The sequence below is a fragment of the Mixophyes fleayi genome, chromosome 7, assembly GCF_038048845.1.
Source record: "Mixophyes fleayi isolate aMixFle1 chromosome 7, aMixFle1.hap1, whole genome shotgun sequence".
In the NCBI taxonomy this organism is placed as follows: Eukaryota; Metazoa; Chordata; class Amphibia; order Anura; family Limnodynastidae; genus Mixophyes; species Mixophyes fleayi.
The window spans coordinates 44,515,674-44,542,135 of record NC_134408.1 but is presented as its reverse complement, the minus strand read 5'-3'; the positions used below and the strand labels follow the sequence as shown (position 1 = coordinate 44,542,135).

The 26,462-nt window shown below is 40.8% G+C and overlaps 1 protein-coding gene across 6 annotated transcripts in view; it reads right to left on the bottom strand.

The window, feature by feature from the left end:
* The window catches only part of MARF1 (meiosis regulator and mRNA stability factor 1), a 41,127-nt gene that overhangs the window by 12,202 nt on the left and 2,463 nt on the right, over positions 1-26,462 (bottom strand). For 3 of the 6 annotated variants that reach the window (XM_075179762.1, XM_075179766.1, XM_075179767.1), the window contains exons 2-19: positions 26,180-26,387; positions 23,476-24,144; positions 21,677-21,845; positions 21,293-21,519; positions 20,510-20,627; positions 19,349-19,521; positions 18,502-18,930; positions 17,978-18,162; positions 16,069-16,266; positions 15,807-15,990; positions 14,260-14,438; positions 14,066-14,146; positions 13,505-13,741; positions 6,897-7,016; positions 5,814-5,989; positions 5,357-5,577; positions 4,137-4,279; positions 3,769-3,902 (exon numbers count right to left, since the gene is read on the bottom strand). In XM_075179762.1, coding sequence (XP_075035863.1) covers positions 3,769-3,902; positions 4,137-4,279; positions 5,357-5,577; positions 5,814-5,989; positions 6,897-7,016; positions 13,505-13,741; positions 14,066-14,146; positions 14,260-14,438; positions 15,807-15,990; positions 16,069-16,266; positions 17,978-18,162; positions 18,502-18,930; positions 19,349-19,521; positions 20,510-20,627; positions 21,293-21,519; positions 21,677-21,845; positions 23,476-24,144; positions 26,180-26,329 — 3,793 coding nt within the window. In that variant the 5' untranslated portion in view covers positions 26,330-26,387. The remainder of the gene's footprint in view (positions 1-3,768; positions 3,903-4,136; positions 4,280-5,356; positions 5,578-5,813; positions 5,990-6,896; positions 7,017-13,504; positions 13,742-14,065; positions 14,147-14,259; positions 14,439-15,806; positions 15,991-16,068; positions 16,267-17,977; positions 18,163-18,501; positions 18,931-19,348; positions 19,522-20,509; positions 20,628-21,292; positions 21,520-21,676; positions 21,846-23,475; positions 24,145-26,179; positions 26,388-26,462) is intronic. The other 3 variants (XM_075179768.1, XM_075179764.1, XM_075179765.1) reach the window with 3 other exon arrangements.

Genomic DNA, 26,462 nt, shown 5'->3' with positions numbered 1-26,462 from the left:
ATAAAGAAAGGGGACGGTGGTAAGACAGAACCAGCAACACGTCAGGGTGGCAGAGAAGGTCCATCCTGTCAGATTTTCAAAAGTGCAGGGGAGATTAAGATTGCCTATTGAGATCAGGAATCTCCCATCTTTATCCATGCTTAAGAAAGGGTGTCTCCTGGAGGAAGAACAGGTCACCTTTGAGAGATTGGAGGGAGGCATGTAATTTGGCACATTTATGAAGGAGTTAAATATTGTCTTTTGTGCAGTGATTCAAAGTCATGTGAAGGCCAATGGGTTGGGATCAACATAATAAGATTGGTACACGCCTTGAAGGTCAGAAAGACCAACATAACGATTTATGCGTCTGCTGGGGAGGTGGGGGCACAGGAGAGGGATCCGGAGAAAATGTCTAAGTGGGACAGTGGTCAGTGTATAACACTGGTTAGGCATTGGGAGTGATCAGTGAATCATGTGGGGGACCTGCAAAAAAGGCCAAGGCTCTATGAGGGTTGGTGGCTTACTGACAGCAGCGAGACAAATACGTTTAATAAGAACCATGAGAGCAATGGGAGAGAAGCTTTCTAGTGACCTTAGTTGTACATTAGACCTAGTGTGGGGGAGGGGAGACCTGGAAAGCACAACTCTCAACAAATAGCTTGTACAATTTTGCTACACATAACAGAACTGAAAAACTGGAGCTCATTGCTTAGAGTGTTGGGACTGTAGATCAGTCTCTCCTTGGGAGTCTTCACATTTGCCTTTGTTGCCTGTAAAAACATTTAGGCTCCATTCATCTAGCAGAATATGATGCTGAAAATCTGCTAATGTGTTGTCTATGCAGGACTAAAAGGAGTTTTACATTTTTATTTTTTTTGCCCATGCTAGAATCAGTGTCACTGCTGTCATCATAGCTATATGCTTTGTGCCCCCTTATTGCAATCCCATTGATAGAGCGCTTCAGCTGGAGATTTCTCATGGGCAAGATTACACATAGAACACTTATGTTGACCAAAACATTACCAACAATCTGAGACTGATTCTTTTTGAAGACCATTGATGTCTGTCCACCAATACAAAGACTTTGTCCTTTCTTGCATCTATGCATCCAACCAGGAATTTTAACTGTTGCTAAGGTACAAGTGACTATTGCCCTAGTTTATTATCCAGCCATTCTGTAACAGGCAGATTAAGGTCTGTGCCGACATGGGTGCTGTGCTCTGACTTCCCCACTACCAAGATGTTGTCCAAGTATGGGAACACTGCAATCCCCTGTGGTGTTGCAAAACACACGCAATACTTTCCAATACCTTGGTACTGTCCTAGGAGCTGTTGATAGGCCAGACAGTAGACACGCAAACTGGAAATTGTGTCCTAAGCAAAGGAACCCAAGGAAACCGATGATGTTGAGCTACAGGGATGTGAAGATATGCATCTTGTAGGTCAATGTTAGAACATCCACTTCCCCGAAAACATTCCTAATTAAACTGAAATACTGCATTCGAAAATGAATTGTTTCTATAGATGTTGAGTCTAGAACTGTCAGAAATTCCTAATGCCTTTAATGTGCTGGGGTTCGTGATTATATAAACATTTTTTCCAGGGTACTGCATGAAATTTTATCTTTTACCCCTTGCTTGCAATGTTCTGAACTCAATGATCCGGTGTAGTCTCTATCCAAACATCTGCATACCTTGCTATCCTGCACCCTAGCAAGCTGCAGTTTTGTTTTTGGAGTGTGGCCTTAATGAAAAATAAAAAATCTTCTGCTATACACTGGAATGTGATGTAGTTTGACTTCTGTTAACTTCTTAATCAGATCAAATTCATCACCAAAAATAGACCTTCAATAAAGGCAAGTGTCACAAATCTATTTTTGATTGACGATTGGCTGCTCAAAAGGTGCAGCCCAAGTACGCTCCTGGCTACTTCGAGTAGAGTTATGCTTCTAGTTGAAAACGTAATTGTGTCTAAGGAACCATCACTCATGATTTCTGGATTTTCCGCAGATTCCACCACTTTCACATTTTCATACAAATTATCCATGCAAATTCTCAAGTAACTGGCCCATCACTTATCCTGCTTTAAACCATTGTTCATAATAAAGCATTATTTTTCTGAGACAAAAATTAGCTTTTGAGGTTGGTGCATCTTGGACTCCCATAGTATTATTGATATTTGTGCATTCACTATTACAAGGTAAGCTAGTACAAAGATATTGGTTCTTCTTTAAATCGCTCACCCTGTTGACTCTTCATACTTTTACACAGATTCCAGAGACATTCTGCATGCTGTCCAATTCCATACACATTTGAGATATTGACCTTTTAATCCCTTTATATCAAAAGGAGCTTCAAGCTAGAAAAGTACTTCATCCATCCAACTAGTTCTTTAAATTGTTCTGGAGTTTGCACTGTATCTTCTCTATGTGGAATACATCTCATACATAAAAGCTTCCATACAGTTGCTAGACAGATTCTTGTCACAGGCTCCCCATATTTGCTTATAGGATTTACTGGTCTTGTTGCCTTCTACAAGATCGACAGGAGTTCCGAAAATAGGAAATGTACCCAACATTGCTATATTAATCATCCAGAAAAAAAACACTCCAAGCTAGGGGCTTATCTAGCATGGGTGTCTTTAGGCTTCTTTGGGTCAGGCTCCAGATCCAAGCTGTAGAATGTATAACTTTGACTTCTGGAAGGACAGCATGTTGAGTCCGAAACCACTCTTCAAAGTCTTCTGCCCCAGTACTAAAGATCCAGTGACCCCTGGAGGCAGCGGTCTCCACCACCACTCCAGGCCGTTATTAACAGAGTTTGGCAGGTCCGACGCCTGGTATACACGACCAGCATCATTAATAGGACATCAAGATCGTTCACCAACGTATGGAGCCCATGGCTCTCATTTTTTCAGGCCTATTCCCCTTTCACTTGACTTTATATCTACATATGTCCGTCCTCTTCTTTTTAATTCCTTTCTTCCTTTCCTGCTCCGTTCTAGTTTCTCTTTTCCCCCCTCTCTTTGCGTCATGTCCTCCTCTCTCGTGGCATTTCGCTCTTTCCCTCACATCTTTAAAAAAAAATTCTGGTCAATATTTATGCACGTAATTTGACCCCTTTGCATTGTTTTTTTATGTGTTTCACAATTTTATGTTGACTGTATATCATGCTTTCAGCGAGTTGTAGATGGCCACTTTCACTATATGTTGGTTATGCTTGTTATTTGACCTTCCAAAAAGAAGAAGAAAAAAAAAAAAAAAAAAAAAAAAAAAAAAAAAAGATCCAGTGATCCCAGATGCGACAATAGCAGCTTTGAGCTTAAGCTGTCAGATGATGTGATAACTGTGCTATTGCCACCGGAACTCATTCACCGCTTTCACTAGAGCTGGTGGGCTTGTGGTCCAGGGGGTCAACCCCATACCCCTGAGCCTACCAAGCAGGATGTTAACCCATGACCCTCTAGTTTTACTAGGAACATTAAGATGAGCCCATTTTGGGCACAAAAAAACCCCCAAACCCCCCCCCCCCCCAAAAAAAAACAAAAAACAGTGGAACGAGGAGTGACATTACATACCTTCAAGAGTGTCAATCTTTTTTCCTGTCTCTACTGAGCTGAATAAGTAGTGGCTGCAAGGAGCAGTAAGAGGAAATTATAACAAAGGTTGTCAACAGACAATAGATGAGTTTAAGTTGCATAACTTAAGTCTTAAAACAGCCAAGAGAAGCCACTGGACAAAAGTGCCAACAGGAATGAAGACTAAACAACATTTTTTTTTTCTTTCCATACCTCGTTTAGGAATTGAAATCACAATCTCATTTTCTTGCTGAGAAACGCATATCGTCGTATCAGGTATCTCTGATACAATGTCAACCAACTCACACACTCCATATTCTGTTACATCCCAGTTGCGTGAAAAGCACCTGATAAAAATAGAAGACATGGGTAAGACGCTCCTCCCCCACTACTTCACCACCACCAGGAGATACACACAGGATATTTTGTCTTTATAGCTACAGTAAAATAAATGGTCATTAGTTAGTGCAGTACATGGCAGCTAAATATTAGGAAGAAATGTGGCTGCAGTAAAGCTAAAACTATATCTATATCTACACATACATACGCACACACTAAAACCACTATTCAAGTATACTTACCAGTGGTAAGCTTGTAAGAATTCTCTTACAATAACCTGTTTGCTGGCCTGGGACTTGAGGAGCTTTAAAAGATCTTGGGTAAAGCGTTTTACCTGCGCTCTGTGAGTCAAAGTCAAAAAGCGTTTGGAGCCCATACCAAGGATCTGAAATCAAAAGCAAAGCAGCAATAGCAGTTTGGATAGACATGTACTATAACAAAGATCAGCCACCATAGTAGAACTGTTGACCAAAGATCTTAAGACATGGTGTGGCCTGGTCCCCCTTTTGGAAATGTTTGTGTATTAAGTATATGCGACTACTGTACTATACTGCTGACATAATGACCTTCTACATAATGTAAAGATATTTAAAATAAAGATAAGTAAAAGAATATTCACCAGGCAGGGATTAGATAACAGCAGTGCCCGAGCCTCTTCTGATAGAATCTGTCTGGCACATGCCAGACATCATGCCCATCAGCCCCAGGAGGAAAAGAGTTACACTAGAGACCCAGCCATTGGCCAGTAGTCCTGCAAAGTAGCCTTGGGCAAGGGGGTGGAAGTGGGGTCATGCATCAGCACTACACCCACTACCCATCAGTACTGATCCAAAGTAACGGGTCAGCGCTACAATAGTCGCACAAATCACTCACAAGCAAGCAGTTCCAGGTGTTAGTAAAGTAAAGTAACGTTTGCAGTCATACCCTCCTACAACTGGGACACTGGCAGGTCTGCAAAAGGCAGGTTAGTTCACACTGCGATAGTAGAAGTGGGCAGTGATCAAGCTAGTTTGTTTTTTTAAATAACCACCCAACACACAAACATATCTAGTAACCACCCTGACTAAGTGGGAGAAGCAAGGATCTCTCGAGTTTTTCCCCAACTATGTATAAAACCTTGTTGACAGCAAAATAAAGCTTGATGGGGGGGTGCCAGCAGTTTAACACAAAGAAGTAGTTGTCACACAGACCCTTGGCAGTACCTATTATAGTGACCTCTAAAACGTGGCGTTTCAAGCCACGCGCACACTGTACAGCTCACTCTACCGATAACAGACTGACCTATACCAATCAGTCATTTTTATACCAACACAGAGTGAAATTACTAAAACTTCATATCAGTCTTTACATCTCAAATCACCTGCATTTCACCACTGAATCTAAGGATTTAAGTTAAGCCCTACCGGGAAAAAAAAAAAGGAAGCAATTAAGTCTCTTTTCTAGCAAGGAATTGGACACATACCTGCAGGACATGTGGCACATCCTCTAGGAGTTCCATCAGTTTAGAGTACCCATAATCAGACACACGACATTGCTTAGCAAAATGATGATGATATGTTGGAATGAATTTAGTAACAGGCATGATGCACGATGGCTGATTTTTAAGTAGATCAATAACTTCTCGGCTGAACTGTATCAGCTGAGGATTACCGAAAGGACTTTTGGAACGCAACATCCAGGGATCTAGAACAAAACAAATTTACGAAGTTTACTTGCACCCCACAGCATTTAAGTTTGCAGAACAGGAGACATTACAGTACAAGAATAGATTGCACAATAAAAAAAACCAAAAAAAACATCTGGTAAGAAGGCATCACAGTATGTGTTACAGGCTCAAAAACTGCCGCAATTATATGCTGCTGTTTGAAGTGGAAAGTGAAATCATCAGGGCACAGTAAAATACCAGAATTGAAACTAACCAGAATTTGGAGGTGGTGGCTTGTTGTGTATCCACTTCACAACCTTTATGCCATTTTGGGCAGTTGCAATATTAACCCCTGGAACACAGGTGATCAAATGCTCCAGTGGCACTCCTCCCTGTGCCTCCTCCACCTCATGCAAAGCACTGAATTCTGCTGCAAAGCATTCAGGGAAACTGCAAGGAAAAGAAAACACATTAATATCACCCAAATTACCATCAACAATTGTTTCCTATATAAAAACATATCATCAATGTATGGGGGGGGGGGGATTAATTCAACTAGCCACAAAGTGTCTCACAGATGCTCTGGAGACACTTTGCGACAGAGATTTTAACAGTTGAATTCTCCCCCCCCCCCCCCCACATAGTCTTTAATCTTTCAAGAATTCATTGAACTTTTAACCACAGCTGCAACTGCTTTTGTAAATCCTCAGCCAATATATAAAGGAGGATTCTAAAGGGTTGTTTCATGTACATTTAGGATTAAGGTTATAATGCAAGATGAATACCACCGGTTTTTATACCCAATAGTGAAAATACAAATGGAGATCAAATTAAATCACTTGTCAGGGCCACATAACTCAGTAGGTAAATTATATATTTTACACACAAACAATTCCATTGATTGCCTCAAAAGTATATGATATGATATTTATCCTGTATTATAATCCATAATCCATTAATCCTTCATGTACTATACTATTAACACTCTCCCGTTATGCTCTGTAGTGGTGTGGATTGTACAAAACGTTCAACTTAGATCAAATTCTCTGCTCTGAAACACAGATTTTCCCGCTGCGACACTAACAATGTGGTTATATAAAAACACAAAACTAGTAGTTGCAGATGATCAAGTTTACTGAAGTGAATAGGTAAGAAACCCAAGAATCCAAGCTACCGACTTTTGAAATGCACATTATACATATTTTTTTTGCAAGTTGTAGCCAGTCATTCATGAACAAGACACTTTTGCACTAGTGAGGTTGACTGTCTCACCCCACCCACAGAAGGAATACTGACAAAAAAAAAAGTTTTATACTTATCTGAGGAATACTATTATGAACAACTGAACTGTACTTACCTTAACAGAGGAACAGTGCCCTCGTGTGTCTGCAAGAGGCTGTGAACTTGAGGAGCAAAAATCTTCAGAGACTGGATGACATATGGGATTATGTAAGAGTCTGGGTCAAAATCATGTGTACTGAAATGGATACAAAATAATTTGGTTATTTACTTCATTCAGGGTGCACATACAAATTACAGTAAAACGATGAAAATTAAATGTGTGAAAAACCCAGAATAGTATAGTAACAGTTTACAATGTGCTTGAGAGAAGGTTTCTTTAGTATTTAACATTAAATCATACCCCTCGGATACATAGATATGCCTCCAAAAAGATCATGACCTTGAAGGCTAGCAGAGTGGACACGGCACTCCATAAACTGGATCTCCCTCTGCAAGCAAGGCTGAGGAAGCACCAGTAATTCACAAATTTGTCCAAAAAAGAAAGAAAATAATAGCCCCAAAAATAAAGAACACATCCTAGATTAACAGAAAATCATCTATTTATATACCACCACTAATTCTGCAGTGCTGTAAAGAGAACTCACATCAGTCCCTGCCCCATTGGGGCTTGCAATCTAAATTCCTTAACACAGACACACACTAGGGTTAATTTAGCAGCCAATTAACCTACCAGTATGTTTTTGGAGTGTGGGAGGAAACCGGAGTACCCAGAGGAAACCCACGCAAACACGGGAAGAACATGCAAACCACACAGATAAGGCCATGGTTGGGAATTGAACTCATGACCCCAGTGCTGTGAGGCAGAAGTGCTAACCACCATGCTGCCCATCCGATCTGGGGGACACTGCTACCATGGGGATGTTCTAAAGCAGCTACCCTACAGGTGGGACCACTATCAGCCCGACACAGAGCACTACGACCAAAATTGGCGTCTGTAGATGCAAGAATTTTGTAAAAGTATGGACTGAGGACCAAGTGGCTGCTCTGCAAAGCTGGCCTGCTGAGGCCCTAGTTCTCGCTGCCCAAGAAGTCCCCACCGAACAAGGGGGATGGGCATTAAGTCAACATGGCACAGGTCAGTTATTACTGATGTAAGCCTGCCTAACAGTTGCAGTAATCCATCTTGCAATGGCTTGCTTTGAGGCTGTGCGTCCTCTTATGTGAATCAAAAAACAGAATCTGTGCGTCGAATCAGGGCGGTCCTCACATAAATTCGGAGCTCCCTGAACACATCCAAACACTCCATTGAATTCTGTCCAGAAGACGATGCCCCGCCTGAAACACCGGAACCACAATTTCTTGGTTCATGGAATCCTGAAACCACCTTTGGTACGAACGAAGGAATAGTCTGCAGAACTGCTCTGTCCTTGTGAAAAACCAAATATGGCTCACAACGAGAGAGCTCCTAATTCTGACACTCTGCGAGTTGATGCAATCACCTGAAGGAACACTACTTTCCACGTTAAGAACCATAGATCAGCTGAATGCAACAGTACAAAAGGAGGCCTGTTAAGCATATCGAGTACCAGGTTGAGGTCCCATGGTGCCATAGGCAGAACATAGGGTGGTTGGATATGCAAGACTCCCCGCAGAAAAGTCCCAATATCCGGCATGTCCGCCAAACGAAGGTGAAAAAACCGAACGGGCCGATATTTGTACCTTTAAAAGAGGCCAAACGGAGACCTACATCCAGGCCATCCTGGAGGAAAGCCAGGAAACGAGGAAGCAAAAAAGACGACATATGGCAGGGGTGATTTTCACACCATCAGATACAAGTGCGCCAGATCCGATGGTAGATGCGAGCCGAAACTGGCTTACGAGCTCACAACAGTATTCACAAATCTAGGAGAGACCACCAAAGGCTGGCTTTAACAGCCATTCCGTTAAAGTTAGCCAAGGCAAGTCCTGATGACGGAATGGGCCCTGGAGAAGGTCGAGGGAACATTTTGTTCTGCCCCGGCGAAGATTTGTGCTGCCACTGTCATTGCTGCTGCACTTCTGGTTCCACCCTGTCTGTCAGTTTACATAAGCCACTGCTGTGGCATTGTCGGATTGCAACCTGACCGCACAACCCTGAAGCAAAGTCTGGGCGCCCCAGAGAGCCATTAGCATGGCCTTCAACGCCAGAAAGTTGATTGACAGGAAGACTCCTGAGTCAACCAAAATCCCTGTAGCCGTAAGTAAAGGGCTACAGTTCCCCAGCCCCTCAAGCTGGCGTCTGTGTCCTGGACCAACCACCACGGGAGTCACCCTTACTTGTGAAGACAAGCAGATCCTCTGGCGTTCCAAATGCAGATGGGAACCTGACAACTTTGACAAGAGGCCCCACTGGAAGCAGCGGGAACGGAACAGACCATAAAGAATTGTTTCGAAGGTCGACATATTCCCTAGGAGACGCATGCATAAGTGGATGGTAGGACTGCGAGTGGCCAGGACCTGTGTAGTTAGTTCCTGTAATGACCTGGCCTTGTCCTCCAGGAGAAACACCTTTTGTTCTCTGGTGTCCATGAGCAGCCCCAGTCATTGTCTGGCAGTGAATCAATTGTGATTTCCTTAGATTTATTACTCATCCATGGTGCTCCAAGATCCTGATGGCAAGAGTCAGGTGCTGTTTCAACAGCTTCGCTGATGCGGCCTTGATGATTAAGTCATCTAAATATGGTATTATCTTGACCTCTCTGGAACGAAGACATGCCGCCATTACCGACATGATTTTTGTGAACACTCTGGGCGCTGTAGAGAAGCCAAAGGGGAGTGCCTGGAATTGGTAGTGAGTCAACCCTACTGAAAATCTCAGAAGTGACCGATGTCCCTCCCAAATGGGGACGTGAAGGTAAGCGTCCTGTATATCTACTGATGCTAAAAACTCGTCTGCCTCCAGCCCATTGATCGGAGGGATTCCATTCGAAACCTGTCCACCCCTAGTTGTAGATTTAACAATTTTTAGAGTTAAGATGGGTCAGAATGATCCATCCGGCTTTGGGACCAGAAACAGGTTTGAAGAGAACCAGTCTTTTCTGGTTGTCTGGTACCATGCAAATGACTCCTGCAGAAAGAAGAGAAGCGACAGAGCCGCATCGCCCGTCTCCTTTCTGGATCGTGGGGTAAGGATGTTGCAAAGAAGCGATGAGGAGCTGGGCCTGACAGGTCTATCATGTACCCTCACGTCATGATCCCGCGAACCCAAAAGGTCTTGGGAGGACTTTATCCACTGTTCTTTGCACAGACTCAATTGCGCCCACACTCCTGCTGCCGCAAAAAGGGTGGATGGCAGTCAGGATGCTGGTTTTTCGATAGCTTTTGCGGACTGCCGTCCCGTAGAGAGGGAAGACCTACCTCTATAAGAGGCCTCTAGTCGTCTGACCCCTAGTAAGAGAGCCCACCCCCAGAAAAGAGCCAAATCGAGGGGGTTTTGTCTTTGTAACGTTCACCGGCAGAAAAGTGCTTTTACCACCCGTGGCCTGGCAAATCATATTGTCCAATTCAGGGCCAAACAAGCTTGCGCCTCAATATGGTAACATTTCAAGTGATTTTTAAGCTTCTGTATCTGCGTCCCAGGACCTCAGCCATACGGTCCTTCTCACTGCCACTGCTAAAGCCAGTATGGAGGAGGCAACAGGCTGCATTTTGAGCCGCCTCATAAGTATCCAGAGGCTTCCTTTAGATGCAAAGCAAGGGGAACCGATTCTGAATCCTGCAGTCCCTCGGCCAATTGTTCTGCCCATGCTTCCATCGCTCTGGCAACCCACGCTGATGAAAACATGGGTCTGACAGAGGTGCCTGCCGCTACAAAGATACATTTTAACTGAGCCTCGACCTTGCGGTCAGTGGCATCTTGCAGGGCTGCTGTACCCGGCACCGGAAGCGTAGTGTGGTGAGCAAAACGAGCTACTGGAGTGTCAACCTTTGGGATCTGTTCCCAGCAGGCCGGGTTCTCTTCCTATAGTGGGTACAGAGTAAGGAATCTCCTTGGAACCGTAAACTTCCACTCTGGCTGTTTCCAAGCTGCTTTTGGTAGGTCTCTTAATTCCAATGACTGTGGAAAACGGATAGCGAGTCTTTTCATTATTTTTTTTTAAAAACCCTGATCCAAAGATTTGGGTTCATCCAAATCCATAAGGTCCAAGGCTTGCCTCACTGCTAAGCCCAGATAGTCAATGCCACGATATTTAGAAGTTTTTGTCGGGTCCATGACCTGCATAGAATTGGAGTCAAAAACGGCCTTGCACTCCTCTTCTGAGCACCTCACAGAATCAGAGAGGGATAGGAAAGGATTTGTAGACCGAAACCTCTTTTTTCTAGAGAGTCCAGATCTTGGAGTCTCTAGAAAACAGTTTAATCTATCCAGGCCTCTGACCAATGATAAGGACCACGCTGGTTCTCCAGAGGTAGGGCCTGGGTTCGGGATGATGGACCTGTCACAGCCACCTCCAATGTTGCGGCGGTCACTGGCATCTCCAATGGGGGGGGGGGGGGGGGTTGAGGATCCTGCAGCTTAAGCCAATATTCCCTCCTTTCTCTGAGGAGGAAGCTTGGTAAGATGGCTGCCGCCATCGCTTCATGCTCCGGTTTTTGGGGAGGGGGGACGACACACGTTGTCAGTGTGACAGCGGCTTGTTGGTAAAGGAGACAACCATCACCACAAGAAGGTAGACACTAATAAGTTTCTCCAGGGGTATTTGAGTTAGTCTAGATAAATGATTAATAATTTTGAGAAAGGACTTGCCCCCTGGATGTTCTAAATATAGCATTTGAAGAAGTTGGACAAATTGAATTCTTCCCTTCTTAATCCAGCAGCCAAAAATGTTTGTAGTAAATGCTGTATCAAGTTCCTTCTAAACAAGTGCAATGGATCTTTACAGATTATTTGTTTAATAATCTATTTCAACAGTATTCCATACTGAAATGTTTGATTCCTGATAAATCTAGCATTTTGGTAAAAACTGGTGGTAAAAACTTGGCAAAGGTTGTAGCTCCAAGGTATCTAGTGCCCCCAACCCCCAAAACATAAAACAAACAAAAACACCCTGAAATAAAAACAAATCCAAAAGCAATTACTGTCTGGTTGTTTTCACTGTGGAGACCCAGCATATATTACATATAGACAGTTACTGAATGGTACAATTTAGTTCTACAAATAATGAAAACATTTTTGACCTTAAGTTTTCTTGATTTCAACACATTTATAGGCTACTAAGCAGTGGTGTAGAAGCGAAATGGAGAGGGATAGGGAAGAATTGTGTAATTGGAGGCACTCAGCGATCATAATTATTAAAATATCTATGTCTTTATTGATATACATTAAAATAATCCCTCCTAGTTCAAATAGCGAAATATTAAAATAATTGTGACTATAATTGTGAGTTAAAAATAGCAAAATTTGCTATGCCCTGCTACTTTATACCAACATATATAAATTGTCAATGTATGATATTATTAGTCACTCTCTTATTGAAAACGTTTTAATATTCTGAGGTAACATTCATTAATAAAGATATATGTGGTGTGAATTAATTATTGCGGTGACGGTTGTTCAGTAAGGACCTTTTACATTGCTTCAATTTAATCTGAAACAATTAATTTATAAGTGACACAATGTATTGTCACATTGGTCTTATAGAGTGGTTACTTAATCACTGTTCATACCACTGATGTAATGAAGACTACATATAGATTTAAAATATATCCGTTATTATTGACCTATCAAGTACATATACATACTATCTTGTAAAGCCCAGTGAGGGTTAAACATTAGTATGTTCAGACCCAGCTGTTAATCCACAAGTTTAGACACGTTCTATCCATATATGGTAATATACCCAGGACTAAGCAGACTACAGAGTTAGCATTTGCTCTCTAATCTAGCAGTATATGCTGGTAATGTTGATAATGTATTATTTCATTTATCATTTAGTGGATTAGTTTTGTTGTTATAGGTCAGTCATCTGTTAAGTAAATGTCCTTCTAAATTACAGCCATATTGTTTAGCCGTCACACGCATACACACACACACACACATCTACTGATATCTATCACCCATATAGGGTTGATGTATCCTAAGGATTACTAAGTTTAAACAATTATAACAGAGTGAATGGGAGCAGTAGCAGGGTAAACGCCAACGCGCGTTTCACTACATGCTTTTTCAAGGCTAACCACAATACTAAGCAGTGGTGTCAAGCAACAGATAGATCAAACAACTAGAACATTATCTTAATGTCAACGGCTGCACTGCTGCCATAGGTAACATGAGGATTCCCACAAGTATTTTTGTTTTAATCCGGCTTGTGTTATGAAAGAATAGTGAAACTGGAATGTCTCCAAAAGTGAGCCTGCTGGCCATAGTTGGTCTACTTCTAAGTGCATCTAAATTTAAGAAAAGTGACTAGCCGTCAATTAAGTGATTACAAGTACAAACTTGAAGGTTATGATTGAGTTTTCACCTTGTCCCAAAACAAAGGTCAGAAGCTGCAACTCAGAAACACTATCTTTAGACGACCTTGCTGTTTTGGCGGTTAAGTGAAAATGAGCCAAGTCTCGAAGCATAGATCAGCTGTTTATTAGATAAATTTTGCATCTGCCAGATTAATGCATTCTATTGTAGTTGTACAAGTGCCAGCATACCTCAGCACTTAAGGTTTGTACAAGAATAATGTGGAGTACCTGAATTTCTTATTGGTGCAGTGCTGTCTGCAAACAGGTTCATGATACTCCAACTCTTCAAACACCACAGGACTACAAGTTGCTGAGGAGCCATCATGTGACTGGGAAGAGCCCAGTGGACTCTGCCTTGCCTGAAAGCTTGGCAACAGACATACTAATCTAGCGTTCCCCTGGTCACGGATAGTAACAGTGTCTGTTAACCTGTACAGATCCGACACAATCAGCTTGTGTCCATACCTAACAAAGAAAGAAGAAAAAAGAAAAAAGAAAAAAAAAAGAAAGACAGTTAAGGGCACAATTCTCTATGGGCAAATATCTATAGAATATGTTTAACAAAAAACAAGTTCACAATGGACACCCAGGAAAGAACTCCATGCATTCTAATAGAGCAGAATGTAGCCCACACACCACTTTACGAACTCTTGGATTAGAATTTTCTGGCTTCACAAAATAGTTCACGTTCGACTAGTGATATGAAGTACCCCAATCAATACACATAAAATCTCTAAAATAATGGACATTAGGATACAATAAATTATAAAACTGCAGTTTAACACCTACTTTTTCTCATATATTTCTGTAAATTTAAACAAAGGTAAACAGCAAGCTGGAGCATCTTGAAGAATAGATATGGTTCCAAAGCTGTTTACAAAAGCAAAAGAGAAATATTTAGTTTCAAAGCAGGGACTATGATTAGGATCACTCAGTGTGATATATTGCAGTGACATTTCCTGCCACTTAGGGCTCTCCTATACCTTAGTAAAGAGAGGGATTTATTTGCCGATCCTGTGGCCAGGGACACTTGGATTCTCTTGCTTCCAATCTTGTATCTATGTAGATTGTTGACTGCGCAAATGGCTTCCTGGAGGTTTTCCATTTGAACTGTGGCCTTTAGTTGATAGTCTGTGTGAGGGCTGAGCTCAACATGTTTTATCTGAAACCAAAACAGGGTTATAAGACAGACCATAGAAAAATAATGTGAGGTGGTTCACAACTCTGCTACACATATAAAGATAAAAAACGTAAGCTGCTAAATAGCAAATACATGTTTAGCACTTCCTGCAATTGATAGGCAAACAGGTCATTTTTATTTTTTAGAAGTTTTTAAAACATTGTTGGGGTGTTTTTTGTTTTAAAAAACCCAACTGCATCTCAACCATAATCCAACTAAACTTATTCGCTTCTACTGAAAACAACCCAAACAGCATAGTGTTGAGATACAACTGGCCAAATGACAATACTTAACTTTTTTGCATAAATTCAGTGTGGAAAAATGTATAAAAAACGGTTTCAAAACATGCTTGAAAAAGTTAATTCAGAACGAAACACATATATTGGAAGTCCTGGTAATTTTATGAACCTTATACTAAGCTGTCTGGAGCAACACTTTCCTTTATAGGGTGGCCACCTGGATACAAACATTATTAAGGATAGCTACTTCTAGGCTGCGTGAATTCTGGTCCGGATGCTTGCGTGACTAATTAAGTGGCTGACATACACGGTGTAAGACGGATACAGCTATAAAGAGGAACAGAGACTGATTGGCTGTGGACGTCAGCTGGAGGTCTTTTATCCCAGGATATGGGTAATTAATCTGGATTTTCTGTATCTATATGAAGTTTAAAGACTTACTATTTGGTGGAACATTCTCAGGAGTTCCTTTCTGCCATTTTGCAATAATATCGTGCAGAGTTTCTGACAAGTGAATTCATGTTAAACAATGATTATAAAAGAGTTGCAGCTGCTATGGTTCTGACATCTTGCTGCTAAATCTGGACTTTTTTCTATATTATTGGGATTTTTAGTCCTTTTTGGGTTGTAGGTTTAGGTCCAGGAGGACACTCGTGGATACTTTTGATATTTACCTAATCATGTTTTAGATTTGATTTAATCATGTTTTACATGTTATTATACTGAAGTCATTTTGTTTAGTTATTTCTGTATTTAAATTTTTTCTGCCCTCCTTGTTTTAATAAATTTTTATGAACAGATTTTTAGAGCGCTGTTTTGTGATCTTTAGTTTTTTGGTTTCACACATAGCGACTTGTGCAAAACACAAATAAGGAAGAGGGAGTGGGGGAATTTTAGGGTATTTGAGTTTAATTCAAACACCTTGTATGCACTAGCTGTAAAAATGGTCACCATGTGAAGTTTATTACAAAAGTAATCTAAGAATAGCACGGACACATTTGATAGTGAAAATAACACATTTAACATTAATAAAAAAAAAAAAAAATTTGCACAACTTGTGCAAACTTTAAGAGCCATATTAAATTAATATAGAAATAAAATCCGTCTCTACCTTTCCATATCTGGAAAATATGTCACGCAATGTTTGCTGAAGCTCCTTCCTAGACCTCCTATAATCCAGATTTCCAATCTGAATATCAGCACCATTTGCAAATGGGTCAACGGACAAATCGGGAGCACCAGATTCATTAGTTGGCAGGGGAGACGAACCGTTGGAAAGGCTGACCGATACATTTCTTGAAGAAAATAAACCGTTACAGAAGAGCAAAACTAAAGAGCCGCTTACATGCACATAAAAAAAAAATAGGCTTTACCTTGAAGACCATCTACTCGGAGATGATCTAAGTGGACTAAGTTGTCTAGATCCTGCAAGTTTGCTGAAGGCAGATGGATTGCTAATTTGAAAAGAAGTTTCGTCCTTTTCAAGTTTCTCCACAGGAGATTTGGAAATACCATCACCGACTGGTTTCTCCAATGTTTGGTTCCTCCACGGTTTGATTGGTTCCTCCCTCCTAGAAAGTAGATAAAATGAAAAGTCATGTCGGTTAACTTTTAAAATCTTTGTTAAAGGGGTTGCTCCTTTTTGCCGTTCCTGCATACAATGTGGAGCCCCTTCAGGTTGCGCTACCGTGACCCAGTTGTCAACTCAGACTGCAGTTAGTCATGATGGGCAAAATCTGTTGTAGCTAGGTACACACTACAGGTTTTTCTACACAAACGAACAAATAAGTCTGTTAGGTCAGATATTGCATTAGGGTGTATACTCCAAAGACCATGTTTTAACATACCAAAACACATCTTATTTCATTTGATTTAATCATCGGACTAAAAATCTCTGAACTATTTTGAGCAAATTCTGAAGTGTGTATGTACTCATGCCAGCAGTGTAGGCAGATCTCCAGAGCTTTCACGGATGTTAGAGCTCAGCAGATGGGTATGACAGATCTGAAGGTACATCGTGTAAGTGTGTGCGCATGTATCGGCTTGCTGATCGGGACATTGATGGTAAAATAGTTAAAAGATTATCACATCAGTTTAGGTCACAAGGGTCGGAGAAATTGCTCGTCCTACCCTAAATGTTGTTACCCGGCGGCCGGTATTTGGCATTTGCCTGTGGGACTGCCCATTAGTAAACCGGTTTTGGTCAGAGGTGTGGGATTGTGTTCTCAATACTGTACCTTGTACAGGAGTTTACATTGTATGAAAACTATTTAACCACATTTAGAGGCATTTGAATCTCAAGGCCAGCTGTACATTTAGTCCACTCTGCTTTACGTACTGCAGTGCTCATTGATCAAGTTTTCTACTGTTGTTGGAGGCTTCATATGCATGGGAGGGCAGACAAGGCAGGGGTAAATATAGAAACCACATCCACTGCCTGTCTCTACTTGTAGAGGCCGAATACAGGATGTCCTGTGGACAAAGAAGGCTTATTCCACCCTTCACACAGCTAACACAAGACAACAACCCTCTGACCAACATTGCTGTATGATTGATCACACAGCCCACTCAATACTTTTACCTTTGCATTCTAGCTGGTCCAGTGTGCAATAAATGTAGCACATGCCCTTGTGTTTCAAACTCCCATTGTCCCATAGATTGTAAGCCTGCGAACAGGGTTCTCCTCTTACCTCTGTATGTATTACCCAGTATTGCTTAATTAACGTTTGTTCCCAATTGTAAAGCGCTTCCACCACATTTGGTGGTCATGCCCCAAGATCGTGAGGTTCTGGCAAAGTGTTCACAATCTGATCCGTAATGTTACCTCCCTGTCTCTCCTACACAGACTTGTGACGGACATTGACAAGTACACAATGGCGCTTGCGGGCCACATACTCAATGCCACCAAATGTGCAGTAGTCCCTGCTAGGAAACAGCCTGAACCCTCTGCCCTTCCTAAAATGGATTAATCGGATCTGGCAGATCCACCACTGTGAATATATCACGAGTATTATCAAGGAACGCCATAACATTACATGCCATTTGGCACCCTTGGCTCTTTTAACATGGAATGGACCATTATAGATTGATACCACTTGTCTCAATAATAGAACGCGTGCAAAGCAACTACAGCTCACTATGGAGCCTCACCAGGCCCTCTCAACCCGTCTTCACTACCAACATCCACCCCCCCCCCCCTCCTTTTCCCCTCCTAAAGACCTCCCATCTCTCACTTTATTAAAAAAAAAAAAAAAAAAAAAAAAATATAGAAGTTCCACATACCTTTGAACATTTTTCAAAACTGTTTCTTCTGTACGAAGACCTTTTGTGGTCACAGACACCTGGCTGGAACCAGGAGTGTTGCTTTGACACACAGAATTTAATTTATCGCCATTTTTCTTTTTGTCTTTATCTTGTGGTTTTGGATTCGCCCTCTTCGTTGCTTCAGACTGCATTTGGCACAGCTCCTGTGAGAGGAAGGGCGAGGTAAGAGAGAAGTGTTATTAGGTTACAGTACATGTTGCTGATATAACAGCACAAGGGGGTACCCTAAAATTACAAGGAAAGGACTGTTTGGTTTTCATTCACAATGACATATGCAGCATTTACTCGAGGATGATATCTTTTGTTAACTCTGCAAACTATGAAGAGAAATGGCTGCATCACCATATTTGCTGGCCTGTGACTCCTGTGTAAGCATCTATAACATACATAGCACTCCCATGTTACAATATTCAAAAATCGATCATATGAATAGCAAAGACGTTCAGGTTATAGATGTACCAACGTCACAGTGCATGGTTTACCTGCAGACTTTTCACATTGGAGTTTTTGATAACGGAGCTGTGAGCAGCCTTGTTCGCAGCACCTTTGGCATTTGTTGACAGGTCACTCTGATCTTTAGCTGCAAGGCACAGTTTGGTGTTCTTGTTCACTTTTTTGGGAGACTTTGATTTGTCACCATTGGTGCAGTTTGTATTTTTTGCTTCAGTCACCTCTCGATTTTTAGGTGCAAAAGAAACTACGATCCGATTGCCAAACACATCCTCGTTCTCCATGCGTTTTTGTGCCCGCTCTGCACTTTCCTGATTGATAAAGCGGAGAATGGCACTGCTGCCGGAAATACTCATCACTTTCCCTCCACAGTTGTCAGAAAGGCGACGAAGGCGGTTATTGATACTTTTTGCATCTCTGTTTGTTGGCAAGTTGTAAACATATAACAGAGTATGGCACTGCTGCAAGCGTAAGAAAGAAAAGAATAAACCCACAAAAAAGTGAAAATTACAATTAGGGATGGTGCAAATCATTCACACAACTTTAAAAGGATTGTCCCAGAGTGCACCAAGTTGTTCATTAAAATAGTTTAGCACATAAAGATGCTCCCACCAGGGGTGGGCAAACCTGTCCTCAAGGGCCATATCCAGTTCATGTTTTTAGGATTTCTGTCTGTAGAAACAGGTGGGATAATTACTGACCCAGCCAAATAGATTAACTCAGCTGTACATGATTAAAGAAATCCTAAAAACCATGAACTGGATATGGCCCTTGAGGACAGGTTTGCCCACCCCTGTCCTAAAGTATTTGTTTTTGTCCTAATGAGAAAGATGAAGGATATTGCAATTCTGGCAGTTACCATTAAAAAGAACATTGTACCTGTGGTTTTAGCGGTAATCTGGGAGGAAGGTCTGAAATAAACTCCTCAAAGCAGATGAGCTCATGTGCGTGGTGAAGCAAGGCTTCAGAGGCCTGATTCTTGTGTACAAGTATGATATGGAAACCATGCCGATGTCGCAGATCGCTGAGTTCTAGAGCAAAGTTGACATCAGCTTTAAAAAAAAAAAAAAAAAAAAAAAAATGTAACATCAGTTGTGGATTGGTGCCTGGAATTGCATATTATCACAGTTTCATCACAAATTCTGCAGCACTGTACAGAGACTATTTGCCATTCACATTAATCCCTGCTCAATTGGAGCTTACAGTCTACACTCCCTAACACATGTTAACTTCGTCAGCAGCCAATTAACCTGCTAGTATGTTTTTGAAGAGTGGGAAAAAACTGGAACACCCGGAGAAAACACATGCAAAATTTAGAACATACAAACTCCACACTGACATGGCCAAGGTGAGGAATCAAACTCATGACCCCAGTGAGGCACAAATCTGCCCATTATACTATTTGTTGATAAAACAAAAAAAAAATAAAAAAAATAAAATAAAAACAAACAACCACACACAACATTTTGACAAGTATGGCTAGATCTATATATCAGAGATTGTTAGGAGTACAACAACTAAATTCAAGGTGTTACAGGTTGGTCACCTTCAAGCTTCTGAAGTGAGCTTTCAGTTTAAGTAGATTTAGACAGAAAGTGGAAAATTTGAGCCAATCCCTGAAGTTATGACGTTAGCGTTAAACATTTCTCAAGACAGGGCATAACTCTTAATCAAAGATTGCTACAACTTGGGAACCTCTATTCCAGGGGCCTTCCCTACTTTCTCCCACAATAAGGACGGGAGAGAACAGCCAAACGCAAGTGCTAAGCCTTGTTATCAGTGTTTGAGACTTTGTTTTGCTTTGTTTGGAGGCAACAAATACAGACTTTTGCTAAATACTCTTTAGCACTTCATGGATAATCAGCCAACTACGGCAACACTATTAAAAACACAGTATATTGGTCACTAATATTATTACAACTATTTGATCCAAAACTGATTAAGTTAAGAGTTTAAGCATGAAGTAATAAAAATACAAATACTGTCACATTGAATGAGGAGGCAAGATTTTAAAACAACTAAAAATGGGCTTATACTTACTAGAAACCAAGACTACAGTTGCTGGAGAAGTATGCGTGTCTGCAAACCTCCTCAAACTCTGTCGGAGTTTGTCATCTGCAGCGTTCTTTGCTGTGGCATTAATATGAGCAACTGTTACCTATTAAGAAACAATATACAAAAAATATATATATAAAACAATGACAAATGAGCAGGTGCATTACCTAAAAGGGCTGTAAAAAGATATACAAATTATGCCACAGATCAGATAAATATATTATATACTAACTGGAGTGCACCCTAGCTACATCTTCTTGGAAGATTCAGAAGTCTTAGCCTACACACTGTTCATGAATGGGCAAAGCAGGACATTCAATCTTCAGGATATATGCATGCAATCCTATAATTGGATGTGCTTCTAGTGCAATTAAAATGAATGTAAATTGATGTGGGGGGGGGGGGAAATCACTACCAAATAAGAATACATATTAGCTTTTTAATGTGCATTTCATTTTTAGCCAATTTTTTTTAGTTCTGCAAATCCAGCCTGTGTCACAGTTGGAGAGAAATAAAAACCAAAACCACACTTGTCTTTATGGAGCACATGTAAATGCAATAAGAGTAGAAAGTATTAACACATTCATTTGGCTTGAACAAGATAACTTCCTGTTTTGACAGACTGTGTATATAGGATTACACTACAACCACCTTGTGTCTGAAGGGATAAGTTCAAGCTATTGCTCAATAGAGAGGGTGTGGGATGTTAGATTATGAAAGATGAAGAGATCATGGGAATTTGCCTAAAATGCACAAATAAATAATTACCTGACAATTATTAAGCTCCTCAATTACTTCTTTGTTTTCTTTACTGATGTCACAGACACAAATGAATTCTGCCTCTCTACGACCTTTGAAAAGCCGTTCACGAATTCGCTTAACTACAGTAACAGCTGAGCGACCACTGGGAACAGAGCAATTCTCAATGTCCCAAAACACACCAATAGGGGGCAGATTTTCCTGCACTTGTCCAGCAGCTGACAATTCTTGAGAACCTACAAAACAATTATTTTGGTAAAATATAAATAAAAAAATAATTCTATATAGATGTAGATATAAATATATATTTCTTTAACATTAACACCAAGGATAACATTACTTGAAGGCAATCTCATGACTGCTCCCAAAGAAAGAGGAAAGAGAGAAGCTTACCATATTTTTGTGATGCTTTACAGAAATTCTTAGTGAGTACAATGGTAGTCTCCTTCATGTTTCCTTGTGTTCCACAGCCATTGCACATAGGCAGAGCAGCAGTCTGGGTGATTGGAGGAGGAATATTGGGCCATATTTTGCTAGCATCAATTACACCATCACCAGGGGGCTGCATAACCAAAAGAAGATAGAAATAGGTTTAACATTGAATCCAATACCCACTGATCTTGATATATTTGGAAAATTCTTAACTACGTCAGAGAGCAGTAGAAGGTCAAAGCTTGCAGTTAAGATATATGCAAAACATGGACCCCATCTTTGCCTCGTAATAACATCCCACTATAGCCCAGACTAGCTCAATGAAGAAAGTTGGGACACCATGAACATATCTCTTCTCCATTATCCCCCCCACCCACTCCTGACTTCCCTCAAACATAATAAAGACTTCATGCCACGTCCAACGCCTCACAAACTCAAGCGTTATTTTTCTTTGTATCCGCCAAATGGTTAGCAGTGGAGAAATTCACCATACCATGATATTAAAGAACTAGCACTTCCAGACAAGGACCTACAGCCAGGTTAAACATTGTATTGGGGGTGTAAATAGAAACTACACTCTTGCAATGGAGCAAACTCCAGTTGAGTTTTATACCATCCAGCAAGACCCAAGACATTCAGCCTCTTTGAATGATAAATGCCTTGTAGCTCATCTGTGGCCTATGCCGCTGGCCCAGAGTCAAGCATAGGGATGAGAATTACAGAAACAACTAGTCGCCCCACAGTGGAAGGGGGGGGGGGGGGGGTGGTTCTCAATGCACTCAAGTCTCATCAATGGGGTCAGTTTTGGAGACTCAATAAAATGTTATTACTAGATGGCACAAATGTCCCAGTGTCCTTATGCAAAGGCTTCCTGATCTCTCACATAAAAACTTGTGTTAGCTCAATAGGAGATCCCTGGCATACCTGGTGGAGAGGTTTGAAGCGCCAACCATTTTGAAAGGGTGAGATTAAAATTTCTAAGGAGATATTGGATGATGGGGTGCTGGAGGGTACAGATTCCTGGCTTCTAAATAGGATTAAGGCCAACTTCTTCATAAGAAATCTTTCCTAAAGCATTTCAAGAACACAGCAAAGGTGGCGATCCCAATAAGATGGTAATCCACTAGTCCCTCCCTTCAGTAAAGGATTGCTTGCATAGACTAGATTTCTATATGTCAATGGAAGATAGCATGTAGGCCGCATTAAACAGAAATATATAGTTCACATTGCCTGTTTACCAGCAAGTCATTACAGAGTCGGACACATGGAAATAATTAGCTCTAGATAAAGTATCCTCTGACAGTAGGAGCACATGATGCCTCTCCCTTTCTGGCGTTATCAGGACTCTGCTCCAAATCTGCAGGAGAATCAGATACCTGTTGTGGAGCTGGTAGGTGTAACAGAGCTGATGTGGGATGCAAGATTAACACTGAATATTTACCCCCACAGTTCATATCTCTATATCTAGGTGTATATTTAGATTCTCTTTTAGCATACTTATTTTTCTATTACTAGCATATTATACAACATACTGAAATTTCATCCACTTCATATTTGGTGTTATTTGTTATAGTTGAAAGTCTTGTTGTCACACACGTTTTATATAATACATGGTACATATATCTATAGGTGATACAATCACAGATTTTGCCACCATTATTTCAGTTCCAAGTGAATGCAAAATTAAGAGCACTAGACATTAGAACAGCTAACAAAAAAACAAACACACAAAACAAACAAATTAAAGGATTAAAACAAACCTTTTCCAAGCAGACTTCACAAAAGGAAGAGCCTTTGAAAAAGACAGAAGGTGCAGTGTTCAGATGAAGAGGACCCGTGCAAAAATGTGATAGAATTTCAGACTGTGTGAGATGTTTCCTTAAATGCTGTGTAGCCCCATTAGTGAAGTCTGAATAAGAGTAATATCCAGAAGTGCCATGGACAGGGACTTGAAATTTATGTAGATCACCGTGAAATGGGTTTAAATGAACATTGGTGCAGCACGGAACAGGGTGAGAAGGGTGAAGCTGGCAGGGAGAGAGACGCTTTTCCATACATACATTTGAACAGTTGGGTGGGTAGCTGTTGCAAGGGCCTGTAACAGTCACTTTTTTAAAGGGACTTTCTGGAGAGAAGGATAGCCCTGGGGCTATCTGACAGGTAATTGTGCCAGCAACATTTTTGTCCAGAATAGGGTTAGAATGAATGAACCCACTCCCATTGGAGCGATCAGATGTGCAAGAGGTGCCGTTAGAACAAAGTGCACAGCAGCTTACTTTGGAGCCAGTTTGAAGTTGGATTGACTTTACATGAGGAGGCTGGATTTTGGAGAGTGGGAGGATATTTGTACGAGGTTGAAGTGTGGGTGGGGGAGGAGGTGGAACATCCTTCAGTTCCATTGGAGGTCTAGTGCTCTCCATGTAATCTTTCTGAAATCAAAAGGAGAGCAAATAAATAAAAACCAAACAAATGGATGACACAATAGAAACGACAAAGATGCCTGAAGACAAGTGAAAAAACTCATGGTTAAAATAAAAGTGTTGCATTTACTAAGCAGTCTTTGCTATGGCCCCCCATTTCTACATGATCCTAGTGTCCTTCTAAAAGCTTCATATATTCCTGCAGACATTAAGCCATACTTGCCAACTTTTTAAAACTTGCCCTGAGAAGGGGAGGTGGGCATGGCATCACAAATCTTATATTTTGCCCTGTGGCAAAATGCCTAACCACATTATCATGGTCAGGGAACTGATCACAAACTGAAGCCCCAAATAGGGGGCACACTAGAAATATTTCCTTGGATGTAGTACAACTATACTGTAATACATACATTATTTTGCTCGTCATACCTGAATTGTAATGGAACCCCCTGCTCTGTAGTACTTGGTTCCAAGTCATGCCCCAATCAACAAGCAAGACTAGATTATCCCAGACTCCTATAACATCACTTCTGAGTGTTGATGTTCTAAAGCTGGGTACACACTACAGAAATTTCAACCAACTTTTTATGCCGAGCGATTTTACATGCGATCGATGGTCTGATCGCTCGGTCCATGGACTGCATACACACTACCCTTGTTTGGGACGTTAAAGGGAAGAGCAGACTTCCCTTTAGCGACTTTTTACAGCCATGTTGTCGTGAGCAATGACTATTTTCGTACTCACTGTTGTGGATCGGTCGGAAGTTTATACACACTACACAACGGAAACGAGATTGGAATGAAAATATTAAACGGTACAACCAACCAAATGAGGCGACAATCATCAATTTGGGCAGACTGTCGACCATCGTGTCATTGCACACACTGACCCGACTTTTGAACGAGCGGTCGTATGTCGGCTGTTTGAGCCGATTATTGGACGAAAACTGTAGTGTGTACCCAGCTTAAGTCCTAGTGTAATACATTATATCTTTCAGCATTTATCACACCGAGACCATATTTTGTCAGCAACTTGAAAAGGTATAATTGCAGGAGAAAGCCATGGAAAAACACTGGAGCCTACTGGCAAATTGGGTGCTCATTTGCGAGGCCAACATTTCATCTACACATTAACATCTCTATGATATCTTGGCTTCAACTGAGTTACTTGATTAACAAAGATTAGCTTGAGGACATTTAAGAAACACTTTAACATCTCTTCAGTTTCTATAGTTCTCATTCCTATTTTATCCAAATGTTTGCGTTCGTTAAAATGATAAAACTGCCCCAAATGTGCTACATACATGGTACAGTGCAGAGGGAGAGGCTGTGCTTTAAAAATAAAAAGCAATAAATATTTTAGATGCAACAGTGACAATTACCCATGTCTGCAAGATATACAGGAGAGAACATAATTTGTCTTTGCATAAATTGATACGAAGACATAAATGGAAGCCCTAATAACAGCCCTTGCACAATGAAGGAAAAAAAAAAAAAAAAGAAAGTCATTGGTCCCTTTTACATATTAATAACTTCACTGCTTCCTGGGCAAGTTACATATGAAAAGGGGGAAGTACTTTTAATATTTACTATTTATTCACTTAGGACTTCTTTACAGATAACATTTAGAAAGGACTTTCCCCAATTACAATTTAAGTTCCAAAGACATTCTATTACTAACAGAGAAGATGTTATCAACTCTATACTAAATACAGAAAACGTATTTACTGGTATACTAATATATTGGAAAAACTTTCCTGATTATTCCAGTTAAAGTTTTCCCATTTGTAACCTAGATACCCATTTGTAAGTCTTGCCACACTAACTGAATAATCTACTTGTATATAAGATATTAAAAAAAAAACAAAAACAAAAAAAAAAACGACCTTATATTCTTTTGCATTATGCAGGTGAAAACTATTACTCTGGACAGATGCAAAAATTTAAATAGCTGTGATACGCCATTACAAAGTCTTCATTTGTGAAATTACCTAGGACCAGGAGTAGATTTAATACTTTTGATAAGTGTATGACTTGATCTTACCGATTTCTCTCCAGTAGGAGGTAATGCCTTATCAACAGATGAAAAGCAGTTTGAGAGTTTCCACAACCAGGGCTCAGCATTCTTGTCTTGCCTCTGAAGCCATCCGACAGACTTTGGACAGAGGTTTGCCTTCTCATTCCCTTCCATCATACAGCCACTTAATGCACTTCAGCATCCTATAGGGCCTCCTTTCTTTCATTATTCCTTCCTTCCAAAAAGAAAGCATACAGCAACTAAGGTCTTTCACATATATTACTCAAACACTAACATATGCAATAATTTG